The sequence below is a fragment of the Stigmatopora nigra genome, chromosome 1 (assembly GCF_051989575.1).
Source record: "Stigmatopora nigra isolate UIUO_SnigA chromosome 1, RoL_Snig_1.1, whole genome shotgun sequence".
Taxonomy (NCBI): domain Eukaryota; kingdom Metazoa; phylum Chordata; class Actinopteri; order Syngnathiformes; family Syngnathidae; genus Stigmatopora; species Stigmatopora nigra.
Genome location: NC_135508.1, coordinates 5800001 through 5815361, shown reverse-complemented (window position 1 = coordinate 5815361; position 15361 = coordinate 5800001). Strand labels below are relative to the sequence as shown.

The 15361-nt window shown below is 35.5% G+C and overlaps 2 protein-coding genes across 7 annotated transcripts in view; one reads left to right on the top strand and one right to left on the bottom strand.

Moving 5' to 3' along the window:
- Nucleotides 1-7307, top strand: part of LOC144196824 (band 4.1-like protein 1) — a 41039-nt gene extending 33732 nt beyond the window's left edge. For all 5 annotated transcript variants that reach the window (XM_077717316.1, XM_077717333.1, XM_077717306.1 and 2 more), the window contains 8 exons: nt 360-410; nt 2107-2511; nt 3493-3708; nt 4226-4285; nt 5161-5250; nt 5316-5396; nt 5531-5644; nt 6469-7307. In XM_077717316.1, coding sequence (XP_077573442.1) covers nt 360-410; nt 2107-2511; nt 3493-3708; nt 4226-4285; nt 5161-5250; nt 5316-5396; nt 5531-5644; nt 6469-6474 — 1023 coding nt within the window. In that variant the 3' untranslated portion in view covers nt 6475-7307. The remainder of the gene's footprint in view (nt 1-359; nt 411-2106; nt 2512-3492; nt 3709-4225; nt 4286-5160; nt 5251-5315; nt 5397-5530; nt 5645-6468) is intronic.
- A 2818-nt stretch (nt 7308-10125) lies between these two features.
- Nucleotides 10126-15361, bottom strand: part of cntn3a.1 (contactin 3a, tandem duplicate 1) — a 68738-nt gene continuing 63502 nt past the window's right edge. For both annotated transcript variants that reach the window (XM_077721494.1, XM_077721502.1), the window contains exons 22-23: nt 13587-13755; nt 10126-10874 (exon numbers count right to left, since the gene is read on the bottom strand). In XM_077721494.1, coding sequence (XP_077577620.1) covers nt 10783-10874; nt 13587-13755 — 261 coding nt within the window. In that variant the 3' untranslated portion in view covers nt 10126-10782. The remainder of the gene's footprint in view (nt 10875-13586; nt 13756-15361) is intronic.

Sequence of the window (15361 nt, the reverse complement as noted above, 5' to 3'; positions counted from 1 at the left end):
ACGGAAATTAACTTATCGCGCGGGTGGTCCCGGTCCCCATTAACCGCGATAACCGAGGGAACACTGTAGATAGCATGCGATCTGACTATAACTTTAACGAGGTTTTCTCCCGAATGTGTTTTTTTTCCAGTTGAAAAAGCCTCAGGGGATGACCTACTATGTCATACATTATACAAAAACTCAACAGAAAACATTACAAACTTTCTCAACTGTCACAAATAATGTTTGTGCTCATTGTGCTAATGAAATTTCATTATTTAGGTACCATTTGGTAGAAAGTCATCTGAATGAATTTTATGGTTTTGATTCATTGTCGTTCTTATGATAATGTTTGTGATTATTTGTTATTTTTTTTGTAGGAGACGCCGCCAGCTCCTTCCATTCATGAGGAACCTCTCAGTGATTCCTCGGTGAGTCATCACACAGCACCATACTGGATATTATTTCTGTTTCTTGCTCTTATCATAAAATCTTTATTAACCACTCAGCCCAGATGAAATATAATATTTTAATATTATTCATCGTCATAAAACTATGAGACGGAAGTTACTTGCCTCACATTACATTAAAAACAGCACTTTATACCAGACACTTGAGCAGGGATGTGATGAGTAAGTATAGTAATTACATAAAGCCATTAATGCATCTCACACATGTAATTATTTAACCTTGTCATTCTTAGTATTGCTTAGCTTCACTTGATTATTCTACGCATCCGCATCATAAATAGTGATCATCTCTAAAAAATTATGATAACAAAACACTAGCCTAGACTTGATAAGAATACTGTAACCTTAATTATATTTAGTTTTTTAGAAATTGTGAATCTGTTCACTTTAGGCTAAATTTCTTCGCCTTGTTCTTTACTAAGCAATTCTGAAAATGTAATTCGTGTTGGTATTGGTTTTGGTATTGGTTTTGGAATTAGTATTGGTATTGGTTTTGGAATTAATATTGGTATTGGTTTTGGAATTAGTATTGGTATTGGTTTTGGAATTAGTATTGGTGTTGGTTTTGGAATTAGTATTGGTGTTGGTTTTGGAATTAGTATTGGTGTTGGTTTTGGAATTAGTATTGGTATTGGTTTTGGAATTAGTATTGGTATTGGTTTTGGAACTAGTATTGGTATTGGTTTTGGAACTAGTATTGGTATTGGTTTTGGAATTTGTATTGGTATTGGTTTTGGAATTTGTATTGGTTTTGGAATTGGTATTGGTTTTGGAATTGGTATTGGTATTGGTTTTGGAATTGGTATTGGTATTGGTTTTGGAATTGGTATTGGTATTGGTATTGGTTTTGGAATTGGTATTGGTTTTGGAATTGGTATTGGTATTGGTATTGGTTTTGGAATTAGTATTGGTATTGGTTTTGGAATTAGTATTGGTATTGGAATTAGTATTGGTATTGGTTTTGGAATTAGTATTGGTATTGGTTTTGGAATTAGTATTGGTATTGGTTTTGGAATTAGTATTGGTATTGGTTTTGGAATTAGTATTGGTATTGGTTTTGGAATTAGTATTGGTATTGGTTTTGGAATTAGTATTGGTATTGGTTTTGGAATTAGTATTGGTATTGGTTTTGGAATTAGTATTGGTATTGGTTTTGGAATTAGTATTGGTATTGGTTTTGGAATTGTTATTGGTATTGGTATTGGTTTTGGAATTGTTATTGGTTTTGGAATTGTTATTGGTATTGGTATTGTTATTGGTATTGGTATTGGTATTGTTATTGTTATTGTTATTGTTATTGTTATTGGTATTGGTATTGTTATTAGTATTGGTGTTGTTATTGGTTTTATTATGATTATTAATTGTACTAAGCAATTCTGAACATTTCTCATACAATTAATAATAATAATAATGTTAATAAAATTATTATTAATAGTATTAGACATTTTCAGAATTGCTTAGCAAAGAACAAGGCAAATAGATATAGTCTGAAGTGAACAGATTCTCAATTTAAAAAAAAATCAGTATAAATAGACAAAATCCTACATAGTTTATAACCTAGCGCAATTATACATTATGCTGAGAAATTCGATTAGTGAGCTTTTTCATCACCTGTAGTGCAGAGCAATGCCTGAGATACTGTCAACTCTCTCTGTAGCGGGGACTTTGGGAGAGACGTTTGGGGTCGGTGTCCGAGGACGACCAGGACCACGAGCTCTCCTACTTGAAGGAAACACACCTGGGCATCGAGCGCAAATGTTCCAGCATCACTGTCAGCTCCACTTCCAGCTTGGAGGCTGAGGTCGACTTCACCGTCCTCACCGACTTGCACACGGGGATGGAAGAGTTCTCCCGGGGCATGTCCGAACTGGGCGAGCGGGACTTATCGCCGGATGGGGGCCTGCGCTTCGGGATCGATTTCTTACAACAACAAGGTCCACCCGAGCTATCACCCCCGTTGGTTTCTCCGGCTCCTGTGTCCAAAGGAGCAAGCGATTGTCCTCCAGCTAAGCACGTCCAGGCTGAAGAAGTCCGGATGGAACCTAAGCGGCCTGATGTGCAGGTAGATTATACATTTTCTTTCTGATTTACATCTAAATTGTATTTTTTAAAATATTAATATGTTTTAACAAGTTTAGAAGCCGTTAAGTTTTACGGTTATGAATGTAATTGTTTGTTGTTTTTACTCTGTGCCTATATAGGTCAAATTGGACTATAAACCGACTGTATCTCCATTGTATTATGGAAAATTCATCTCATATAAAAATCCATACATAAGCCATACTGGACTAAAACCCACAAGGCTCAAAGCCAGAAAAAAACTTGATTTTAAAATTAACTTGATAAAAAAAACTTGATTAAAAAAAAAACTTGATTAAAAAAAACATGATCAAAAAACTTGATCTAAAAAACTTGATCTAAAAAACTTGATCTAAAAAACTTGATATAAAAAACTTGATATAAAAAACTTGATATAAAAAACTTGATATAAAAAACTTGATAAAAAAACTTGATAAAAAAACTTGATAAAAAAAACTTGATAAAAAAACTTGATAAAAAAAAACTTGATCTAAAAAACTTGATCTAAAAAACTTGATCTAAAAAACTTGATCTAAAAAACTTGATCTAAAAAACTTGATCTAAAAAACTTGATCTAAAAAACTTGATCTAAAAAACTTGATCTAAAAAACTTGATCTAAAAAACTTGATCTAAAAAACTTGATCTAAAAAACTTGATCTAAAAAACTTGATCTAAAAAACTAGATCTAAAAAACTTGATCTAAAAAACTTGATCTAAAAAACTTGATCTAAAAAACTTGATCTAAAAAACTTGATACAAAAACTTGATACAAAAACTTGATACAAAAACTTGATACAAAAACTTGATACAAAAACTTGATACAAAAACTTGATACAAAAACTTGATACAAAAACTTGATACAAAAACTTGATACAAAAACTTGATACAAAAACTGTCTTCTTGAAGCTTTTGCAATCTGTTTTGTGTAAACGACAACATTTTGTGCCGTGTTCTCTTCCCAAGTCTGTAGTGCCTAAAAAGCCAAAGAGGTCAGTACCGGTGTCATCTTCAGTGGACAAGGAGCAGTTACATAGAGAAGCCAGTACTGTCTCTGGTACCACATCCCATAGTCGGGAAGCCAGCGATGTCATCGCTGCAGTGCGGAAGACAGACGTCAGGACAGAGACTCAGCCCAATGGATCAGAGGTCACAACAACTATAGTAGAGTTCACAGATCAGGTGGGTTCATAAATTTCTTCCTCCCCGTCGGGATTACTGCAAAAGCGATCAAAAGATCAAATCCGTATTTGCTGGATCAGCACACTGATGAGTTTTTTTTTAGCATGTCTGCCTGACAGTGGGGCTTTCCTAGTCAATATTTCATGTAATAAGAAAAACACAAAAATATATAATTTAATAATTTGATGTCATAGCAATTCAGTGCATCCAGAAAATACACAGTTTACTATTTTTCACATTTTATTATGTTACAGCCCCACTATAACATTGTGATTTTTTTCCTCCAAATGTATTAAAAATATATATATTTCAGATTATCATAACGAGGAATAGTCTGTAGATTTTCTAGGCAAGAGATACATTTCATATAATGAGGTTGTAACATAAAAATAAATGTGAAAACAGTGAAGTATTGTGAATACTTATTGCGAGGCACCATACATATTGTAATCTATTGGGAGCAAGCTTCATTCTTGGAGAGGAATTTTGGTTCTTGATCTCAAATTTTTGGTTGCAGGACAACAGTATGACAAGCCTGAGCGAAGTCTCTTACACCACAAGGCAGAATGTGTCCCCTGTGAGTATGACCAGCAGTACTTTCCCTTCAGTACTAGTTCCGAATACAGCACAAGCACCAGCAAACATATTATGCGACAGTACAAGACAATGACATCTATTCAAAGATTTGTCAGTGCCATCTTGATCGTTGATCATTTTCAACGGAACAGGACACATAGTTCTTTACGTCAATAGTAAAGAGTCATTTATAGTAACACCCATGCTCAAGTTGTTTCACTTGTTCACTCAATTGCCTTACCAAAGGGATTTCCATGATGCCCATTTTAGAGTTGTATACCACTTGGCCTAAGGGGGCACTACTTTAAGTTTCAAAAGCTGTTTTTAGCAAGACAGTCTTTTTATTATAATAATTGTCTACCAGTTATATTGCATTACCAGCAATGTTCCCTTTAAGCTATGTTCATGCGCAATTGCGCACTACTCTCGTCTTCTCTGCGCAGCAGCAATCATATGGCGCACAGTAAATAAAATCCAAACTTTCTTTTTTTACCCCTTTCCCCATGATGGTGCCGTTTTTCCGTGGCAGCCAGTGGCAGTATCTCTGTCCACTCTTGTTTTTTTGTGTTTTACAGCATGTTTTACATGAAAAATTAGAGGGAACGTTGACATGCAATTGCTCATGGCAGGTGTGATACTGGTGTGCCCATAGCGAGCAATGATGATGTCACTCACACTAGTACTCAGTGCGCTAAGGGATGTTGTCTTCCTGCCCAGACCAACGAAAAATTAGAGAGAACATTGATTACAAGTATGATGGATAAAGAGTGCGATAGTCCAGTATATTGAACTAAAAATGGATATAGAGATTAAATACTGTTCCATAGTGGTGAGAGAGTTAACATTTCAAGCATGAATTGCTTCCCTCGCCCACAGGTTCACATAGGAAGTCTTGGAAAAGAGAGAATGGGGTCTCCCATCCTCGTCACTGAAAATGTTACATCGGCAACCACGCAGGTTACCAAGGTAAACAATAAAAATGTACAACAGACATAAAGTGCTGAGTGCGTAATGTGTCTTATGTACTGCAGACAGTGAAAGGGGGATACTCAGAGACCAGAATTGAAAAAAGGATCATCATTACAGGGGACGATGATGTGGACCAAGAGCAGGTAAATTGCATATTTTGATGGAAACATTGTTTTATGGCATTGAGGGTTGGAACTAATGCCAAAACATAGAGCTGAGTGATGTGATTCTTTAAGCCAGCATGTGCAACTCGGATGATTTCTCTCTGCTCTGATAGGCTCTTTTTATCGCTATCCAAGAGGCAAAGCAGCAACACCCAGATATGCAGGTGACCAAGGCGGTGGTTGTCAGGGAAACAGAATCGTCCATTGAGAAACGGCATGCATCAGAGGTACAAAAAGGCCATCTTGGGTCTTTTTACACTTGCATGCAAGACAGTAACACTGCTTAAATATCGTAGGTCAAGTCTTTAGTTTAGTTCAGGGGTGTCAAACTCCCTTTGGTCTGCGGGCCGAATACAGCTTAATTTGACATCAAGCCGGCCGGACCAGTAAACTCATTGCAAAATTACATAGAACTAACAATAAGCCCATTTTTTTTCTTTGTATTAGTCACTAATACTAATAATTAGTGCAAAGAATGAGTAAATTATCAAAATGTTTATTAACAGAATTTTCCTTTTCCATTATGAACAATATATTATGAACAAGAGAATAACATAAGGACATAAATAAAGTATGTGCAATTTTAACTACACTTTTACACAGTTAAACATATATTTAAGTGTGTTGTACATAAAACTGATCACAGAAATAGTAACAATCTTCCAAATACATTTAGTACCAGCCTTGTGGAACTTAAAAACACTGTTTTTCAACATCTGGAAAGCAATTTTAACAAATGAATAACTTCCACAGCAATTATGTTGTCTGCGTGTACTAAAACACTGCGCCCCTAGCGGATAATACAAGAACTACAAATTTTAAAGAAAATTCCTATTTTTTTATACAATGCAGCTTTCTTCGCCGGGCCGTACCAAACCACCAGACAGGCCGGATCTGGCCCGCGGGCCTTATGTTTGACACCCCTGGTTTAGTTCATGTTCATATTTAACAGTAATTTGAACATTTATTCTTTAAATTAAGTGACATACTGTTATACGGGAATCGGTTTTCATGTAGTTTATTATACTTCTATTCTCTTTGCTCTATACAGTCTTGATTTCGTCAGATTCCCTTTACACCGTCCATGGAAAAGAACTCTTTTTTGACTCATCTCTTCTATTCTGATTATATGGAGACATATCTTCATTACCTTGAAACAGAATGCTTTGGAGGTGATGCTTCAGGGGGGGGAGGAATGGTGTGTAACTTGCCCTAGAAACAATGTTTCCTTTTATACTTGAAGAGGATTCTATTCATTTTTGTGCCATGGTGGCACCCTTTATCTCCACGATGTCATCTTTCATCACGGGCCATGGAATGGTTATGTAGAAGTAGATTGCTTCATTCCTAAATCTTCTGCTGTGTATCTTTGTGCATTTAATAACTTTTAAGACTACTGAAATGGATGAATAGTTTTGGTCCCACCTGTATTATTGCACTGACTTGATAGGTACAAATTTGAAAAACAGAAAAGTACAACAATGCCTTCTAGTGGCATCGTTAAGCCTTTGCAAGTGTGAATTGAGTTGAATTCTTCTGTAGTGGATAGTGTTGATGAAGTGTGATTCATTGTACATTGGATGGACACTCTGCCTTTTGGTGTAGAAAATATGAATTACTAATACACCTTCTTTCCAAATAGTAGTCCATGCATGTCTAAAAAAAAAAAGAGCCCCCTTCTTTTTTTAAGCCTAAAGAGCTCAACTGCATATTTGTGTAGTGACTAGATGAACTTTATCATGGGATTTCTGCAACTGTCTTTCAGATCATGTTTGCATGGTATTGTCTTTGCATTATTGGGCTTTAATTGAGTAATGCATTTAATCCAGTGTGATTGATAATAATTTAAGGATGTAATGACAGAAACAATAAAAGCCTAATATAATCACATTCCAAATCAGCAGTATGACGTATAAAAGAGGAAATTTCACTTCCCGATGGGAAATGAAAAGTGTGACGCAGAATAAGGTGCAGACTAACTTACATTCATAATGCTAAGACTGAATAATGGCAGAGATAATATACAGTGTTCCCCCGCTACTTCGCGGTTCAACTACAACGGACTCAGAGCTTCGCAGATTTTTTTGGGGAAAAAAAATACAAATATTACATTGAAACAACATATTTTACAGTTTTTTTTGTTATAACATGAATTCCACTCTCTCTACCCGTGTTCTATGTGGTCTACTGTATACAGGGGGGTATTTTTTTTTATTTAAAAAAAATAATAATAAAAAAAATAAAAAAAATTTTTTTTTTGGAATTAAATTCAAATTAAACATTTTTAAAGGGGAATCCCTACTTTTTCGGAAATTCACTTATCGCGGGTGGTCCCGGTCCCCATTAACCACGATAACCGAGGGAACACTGTACTCTATACCAGGGGTTTGGGAACCTTTTCAACAGAGAGAGAGCCTTAAACAATTCATACTTTCAAATATTACGCCTTGTGAGCCATACAAAGAATTTTAAAGCAAACATACATGAAAATATGTGCATTTTTAAGTCATTTCACCACTTTTAAAGTAGAAAATATCTCCTATTGGTGAATTTGGGAATCAACTCTCACTAACAGTTTCCATATTTTTAGCTCACAAGTTAGCGGAGAGCCATATACACCCATCCAAAGAGCCGCATATGGCTCCTGAGCCATAGGTTCCCTACCCCTGCTCTATACTTTCAACCATAACAGACCCAACGGTGTATATTTTCATAATCAATGCAATTTAATTCTTCCGAGCATACATTTTCTCTCAACCATAATAATGATAATAACAAAATGCACTATGTTGCAATTCCACATTTTATCTGTGCTTCATCAAAATTGTTCCCGCAAGTGTAGCACTCTGATTATAATTAATTTTGACAGTTCAGATGTGCAATGTGCCAGTGATCAGTTAAATGAGATAACGTGAGTGTGATACTTTTTTTGTATTAACTAGAAATGTAATTGCTCAAGTGCCAGGTTGCCAAGGTTGTATTATTGTACTGAACATTTTTTTGTACTGTTTAAGAAAAGTGAAGCAGCATTTACTTGTTTAGTGTAGCACTTCTATGTTTCCTGTAAACAGTTTCCAAGAAGGCCCAAAAAACAAAGTAGTCAAAAATACCTTGTAGTGACTTTAACAGGTCAAAGGTCAGTCAGTGAAGATGTGAGAGGTGCTTGCCGTGGTCTCAGTGGACAATAAAGGAGGGCCAAAGTAACCTAAAGATGGTTAATCATGCATAAATACAGTGCATATGAACTTGTCATCTTACCGTAAATCATCTTGGATCATCTTGTACACGTGATGGAAACGTGTTTGTTCCACTCGAGAGCAATTGCAGAGGCCGTGGACCTTTTGGACTTAACTTGAACCCTGTAATGGAGCCCTCTGTAGTCTGTAGTCTTCCTTTCACTGCAGTTTCATCTCTTCGTCGTGCTGTGTCTTTGCTGTACATTGTACTTGCATTCCTCTCGAATAAACAGGACAGGACCTTGACTGTTACTTTGCTTGTTTTCATGTGGAGCAGTGTTGCTGGAATTCTCATGAAAATCTAAGTTACTTTTATTCGTGACCGGACGTTTGGTTGCCGGTCTTTTGGTCACCAGTCTTTTGGTCGCCGGTCTTTTGGTCGCCGGTTTTTTGGTCGCCGATCAAATGTACTGAGATATTAAACAGTACTTAGATTCTAAACTCACTCTCTCTTAGATATTAAACTCTCTCCCATGAATATAATTTTGAGAGCTGGTTTCAACAGTAAACTCTGTCACCATTTTACCGGCGACCAAAAGGGATCAAAAGACCAGCGACCAAACGTCCGAGCACCCTTTTATTGGCTGTAAGGCAATAGTATATACGCCACACCTAAACTAAACTAAGGAAAATAATTGGTCGTTTCAACAGTGTTTTCATGAAGTACTTATGCAGAGAAAATAATTGAGGGCTTTTTAAGGGCTTAGATGACATTTTGGTCGGACATTTGGTCGCCAGTCTTTTGGTCGCCGGTCAAATGGTGACAGAGAGTTTACTATTGAAACCAGATCTCAAAATTATATTCATGAGAGAGAGTGTAATATCTAAGAGAGAAAGTTTAATATCTAAGAGAGAGAGAGTTCAATATCTAAGAACTGTTTAATATCTAAGTACTGTTTAATATCTAACTACATTTGACCGGCGACCAAACGTCCGGTCACGCATTTTGGTTGCGTAAAGAACAACAAACAATGACCTACAATTTGGTATCATTGCTACTAAAAAAAATAAAATAAAAAAAGAAATCAAGAAGGACAATGGTATTTTTTATTAAAAGCTTGTTGAACCATCTGAACATCCATCAAATTCGCCAATCTAAACCGATAACACCATATGACAAATGATCTATATTCTGGAAGCAACCCAGATAAATTCAAGTCTCTCACAATGAAAGACAAGAGGAAGGTGTGTACTTTTGAGCCCACATTGCCTGAACAAATTGAAAATATACAATACATTGTGGAGACACAAAGTAGGATAATAAATGAACGGAAATGTTGAAATAAAAATACTACAACATGGATCCTAATAGAAGACTTAAGGCTCAAATGGGACCTGAGGATTCCATACATCGAGTATACAACGCTCAGCGTGCTGTTATTATGCACTTGGTGAGAAAGAGGAGGAAGAGGAGGGTAAATGAAGGAGCAAGGTAAAAAAAACCCGGATTCACCAGGGCTCGAAACAATGAGCAGGTTTGGCCTTGTCACGTTTATTCTTCACAGCTTTGGTTCAACTGTTTTATGGCAGATGGGATGCAGCTGGAAAACATAAAACTATGAATACAATTTTGATTTAGTCACAAAGTTCCTAAAGTAGAACTTGTCACAAAGGACTCATTTTTTTCCTCTCCAGGGATCAGCAAGTTTTTTTGTTCTTCTTCTTTTTTTTTTGCATTCCAAAACAGTCCAAATGGAGTAAGAAGAGTAGCTTCCTAAACCACTCCTACCCTAAAATGTGACTTACAAAAGCACTTTTTCTTTTCCCGAAATGCCGAAAAGGAAAAAATCCAGGAAAAGTCCACGAGTACATAACTCCCAATACATGACACTATTCATATATCAGAAGTGAGGAAAGAACAAAACACGTCCACAAACAGTTGTAGGTCAATTCCTGTCACATAAGGGGCCACTTCTTAAAAGGCCAGTTCCTTTTCAATGACTCCTTAACACAGCATGAAACGGAATCTTCACAAGGCAATCTTTGTAGCTAGAAGAGGAGGAGGAGAGAAAAAAAACGCAGGCGGGTGGGAGACAGGAAAAAAGTTAACAGAAGGCTCCCAGGCCGGCCTTTTGTCTTTGACCTGCTCATCCTCTTGAAATTAGGCTGCAGTGTGAACTTCCTGACAGTCATAGGACGGTCCTGGTTGTGAAGATGAGGGCAACAAGGTTGGCCAGAGGAAGAGGTGAAGATATTGAGGCAGCCCCTGTGGTAAAGGAGTCTTAAAAATAACACACAAACACATACAGAAAACACATATAATGAATCTTTTTCCAACTATACAGTAAGGACAACTACAAATGCAATAAGATCAAATACAGTGTTCCCTCGCTACTTTGCGCTTCAGCTATCGCGGACTCAGAGCTTTGCGGATTTTTTTCAGGAAAAAATAAAAATAAAGATTTAAAGATATTAAGTTAAAATTATAAATTAAATCATTTTATAAGAGGTGGAAACAAAATATTCAATAAGAATTAGTAATTGCATCAAAGAAATGGTCAATAACATGGTGAGAGTTCAGGAATTGCATTGATGACGTCATGGCTGTTTACAGGCGCATCTTCACCGCCCAAAAAAACAATGTTCACAACTCCCAATAACGATGTTTCTTAAGTGCAAAAAAAAAACTGCAGAAGATCCTCCATCCGAACTACTAGGATGTTTTTGATTGGTGGTGCTTTTGTGCACGTGTTATACGTTTCTTTAAGCATTTTTGAAGGGGCACGCCTACTTCGCGGAAATGCACTTATTGCGGGTGGTCCCAGTCCCCATTAACCGCGATAAGCGAGGGAACACTTTAAACCATATAGAATACGGGTAGAGAGAGTGAAATTCATGTTATAACAAAAATAAACTGTAAAATATGTTGTCTCAATGTAATATTTGTATTTATTTATTTTTTTCCCCCCCAAAAAACCTGCGAAGCCCTGAATCCGCGGTGGCTGAACTGCGAAATAGCGAGGGAACACTGTATACACTAAGGACAACTACAAATGCAATAAGATCAAATATAGGCATATAATAATGTTAAGTTGTTTATGTCAAAAAGCCTGCAGACAAATAACATAAGCATAGATATGATATAGTATCACTTTTAGAGGAGAAAATTCTGTAAACTTTACAATGTAATTATAAAGTAGTATGGATTTATGGGAATGAACCTATTATTAAAACGATAAAAAATGGTTGGCTCTTAAAAGTGAACCTATAAATGGAGCTGGAGAAATGTATTAACACATCCAGGTCTCGAGGGTGGACAGTTATTAGCCCTTTATTTAGAAAATGACTATTTTGGGGCATTTAAAATAATGCCCATTGAAAATAATAATACATTAATAGAGTACAGTCATTGTATCTTTCCTTGTTACAAGTATACTAATCAGTAAGTCTATAGGATAGACAGGTGAAAAAAATAATCTTCATGTACCGGAAAGACTCTATTTGGTACATGAAGATTCTTATTTTCACCAGTAGATGGCACTAGTGTGCCGCACACAAATTTGCACTTTACGCATAGTTGAACAGTAGCTTACTTAGATTATCTTAGAATGGATAATTTTGCAAAAGAGTCCAATAAAAAATGTAATGTTTTAAATTACCTGCAAATAACTGCTACCTTCCTTTGAAGCTAATCAGTAGTCATACAAAAATAAACAAAAATCAACCTGTTCAAACAGGATGAAGGAAAATTAAACATCTGAACAAAGCTGCTCTTCCCTTGGCAGTATTGCAAACGAATCAACTTTATAGCTCTGTATTGTTTTGTTTCTCCTCAAATAAAGTTGGTCTAAAATCCAATTTTGAGCAATAATAACAGTCATAACAAAGATCACTGACAAGCACTTTACCATTCACACGTTCCAATCTTTGTTCTCATAATTATAGTTAAAGGACGCATGCAACACTTACTAAAAATTCGATTTTTTTTGGTTCTTACAATAATCTTCGATGTCCTTTTATTGCAATCATGAGATAATCTCAGGTGAAAATGGCCAGGCTTTCATGCTATTCCATTTGATCCAAAAACAATGAGATGATGAGTTTAACATTTATATTCAATATGTAAACACACTTTCTATTGATTGGCTTGGTACTCATTGGACTTGTTGTTCTGCTTCATTTGAATATGGAAAGCTTTGTTTGCCACTGCTTTAGTCTTATTAGGAAACCTAAACCCGACACTATTCCATTTTATTAAAATTTCATATGGGCCAGACCATTTTAGATATAATATTTAGATTTTCTTTCTATAAATGGATTAAAAGAACTAGATTAAAAGCCCCGAATATTCAGTTTTTTATAGATCTAAAACAATGTTTATTTTAGCTTTTTTAAAATATATTTTTAGATTTTACAAAATGATTTTTGAACTAAAAACAAAGAAAATATGGATTAAAAAATAGCAATTATTGATTTAAAAGGGGGAAAATCAGGAAATTTAATATACATCTATACTCTTCATTTTAATTTGACCCTAAAACAAAAAGTCGGCACTCATGATTTACTTTGCCGGGCCACACAAAATGATGCGGCAGGCCAGATTTGGCCCACAAGCCACCACTTTGACACCTGTGCCCTAAAGTATTTCCTGCAGGTGCAGAAGTGGGAAAGCATGATACGTAACTCTTGTTGTACTTGATGCATAGAATTTTCTTCCTCCCCCAAATTAAGATATTTATTCCTTAATTCCCCTGAAATGTGAAAGATGCAAAATGGCACATTCATCTTTGAGTGAATGAGTAGCATATTCCCATTGATAATATGTTTCGTTGTTCTTTTTTCCCTTCCATTTCATTGGCTATTGCATACAACTGAATAGAAGGGGTCACAGTGTCATTTAGATTAGATTAAAAATCACTTATTCCCACTTCATGCATAAAATGTAGTTTATGTGGGTGTGTTGTATTTGTATATAAAAACAAGAATGTCCAACCTGTCACCTTGGGGATCCTAATCTGGCGACTACTGATGCCCTCTCCGCCTTCACTGAAAGGTTTAATCTGGATGACATAGTCCTCATTGACAGGCAGTGACAACTCTAAAGATGTGGTGTTGGTCTCCACCACACTTGGAAGGCTGTGTTTGTCCTTGCTGTACATCACCTATGGGGAAAAAAGACAAAGTTTGTTTTCTTAAAGTACAACAAAGAACATGGAAATCAACTGTGATAAAATAAGTTGGCACTTTATTGGGTTCATCTGAGTCAAATAGGCGGCCCGGGGGCCAAATCTGGACCGCCGCATCATTTTGTGTGGTCCGGGAAAGTAAATGATGAGTGCTTACTTTCTGTTTTAGGATCAAATTCAAAAGAAGAGTATAGATGTATATTAAATTTCCTTATTTCCCCCTTTTAAATCAATAATTGTATTTTTAAATCAATTTTTTCAGTGTTTTTAGTTAAAAAATCATTTTGTAAAACCTAAAAATATATTTAAAAAAAGCTAAAATATACATTGTTTTAGATCTATAAAAAAAACGAATATTCAGGGCTTTTAATCCAGTTCTACTTAATCCATTTATAAACTAGACTAGAGTAAAGTAAAATTGTACAACACCAAAGAAAAAGTGCAGTAACCTCTATAATATGTCATTTAACTGATGAGCAACCTATTACCCCATAAGAACTAGCTATATTATATATTTGTTTGATACACTGGTGATAGAGAGTAATACATTTTCTTAGTTATTACCTTATTAATTTTCACACCATTTAAGTGAGGTATGGATAATTTCCCCAAATGATACCTGGCAAATTTATGTTCACCATGATGCGAAATAAGTGGGACAACTTGTGTTATGTGATTTAATAAGAGCACAGCCTACTAAAAAACTTTAAAAGAGAACATATTTTTCCCCAAAGGTATTCATCGAATATATTATTGGCTTTATTTAGTTTTTACAGAACTGAACACAAAACAGAATCTTCATAATGAGACACTATTTTGTAATGTTGAAAACTACAACTGTAAATCAGTATTGTGTTTTTTGTCACACTGTGTCATTTGAAGTGCTTTTCTTTTCAGACTCTATAAATATAACTGGCATGTTTTTTTTTGGTGTAAACCACACTTAAAATCTTTGTTTTTTTCCCCAAAACATTAACAGTGCACCTTTAGTATGAATTTTGGTTCTGCTTAATGACCTCAAACCTATTTTGTGGATTATAATGATCAAAACCATACGTAAAGTATGTTATATATATGCAATTTAAAACTAAAACATTAAATATAATGTTGAAAACAAATACTAATAGCATGTGTAAATAGAAACTTATTCATTTATGGTGCACTTTATAATCCTGTGCACGTTATAGTCCAGGAAATAAGGTAAACAGTTGGGAATACCATATTTTCACGACTATAACGCGCACTTAAAAGTCTTAAATTTTCTCTAAAGTAGACAGTGCGCCTTATAATCCAGTGCGCCTTATATATGGAAAAAACAGAAAACCAAAAATGAAAAACCACTACTGTCGGATATGAAAAAAAACACAAACGCCTGAACTGAAACAATACTGTTAAATATGCAGATGCCATCTTAGTTTCCAACATCTTCCATCATATAGCTCCTCCCCCACTGCAAGATTTTATACCAAAAAATCCAAAACATCAACAGTGGCTGGCTCTAGAGATGACTGTGTTTAGTGAGTGCTTCATACCTGCAAGTCAATAGCAATTACCATATTTTCACGACTATAAGGCACTTAAA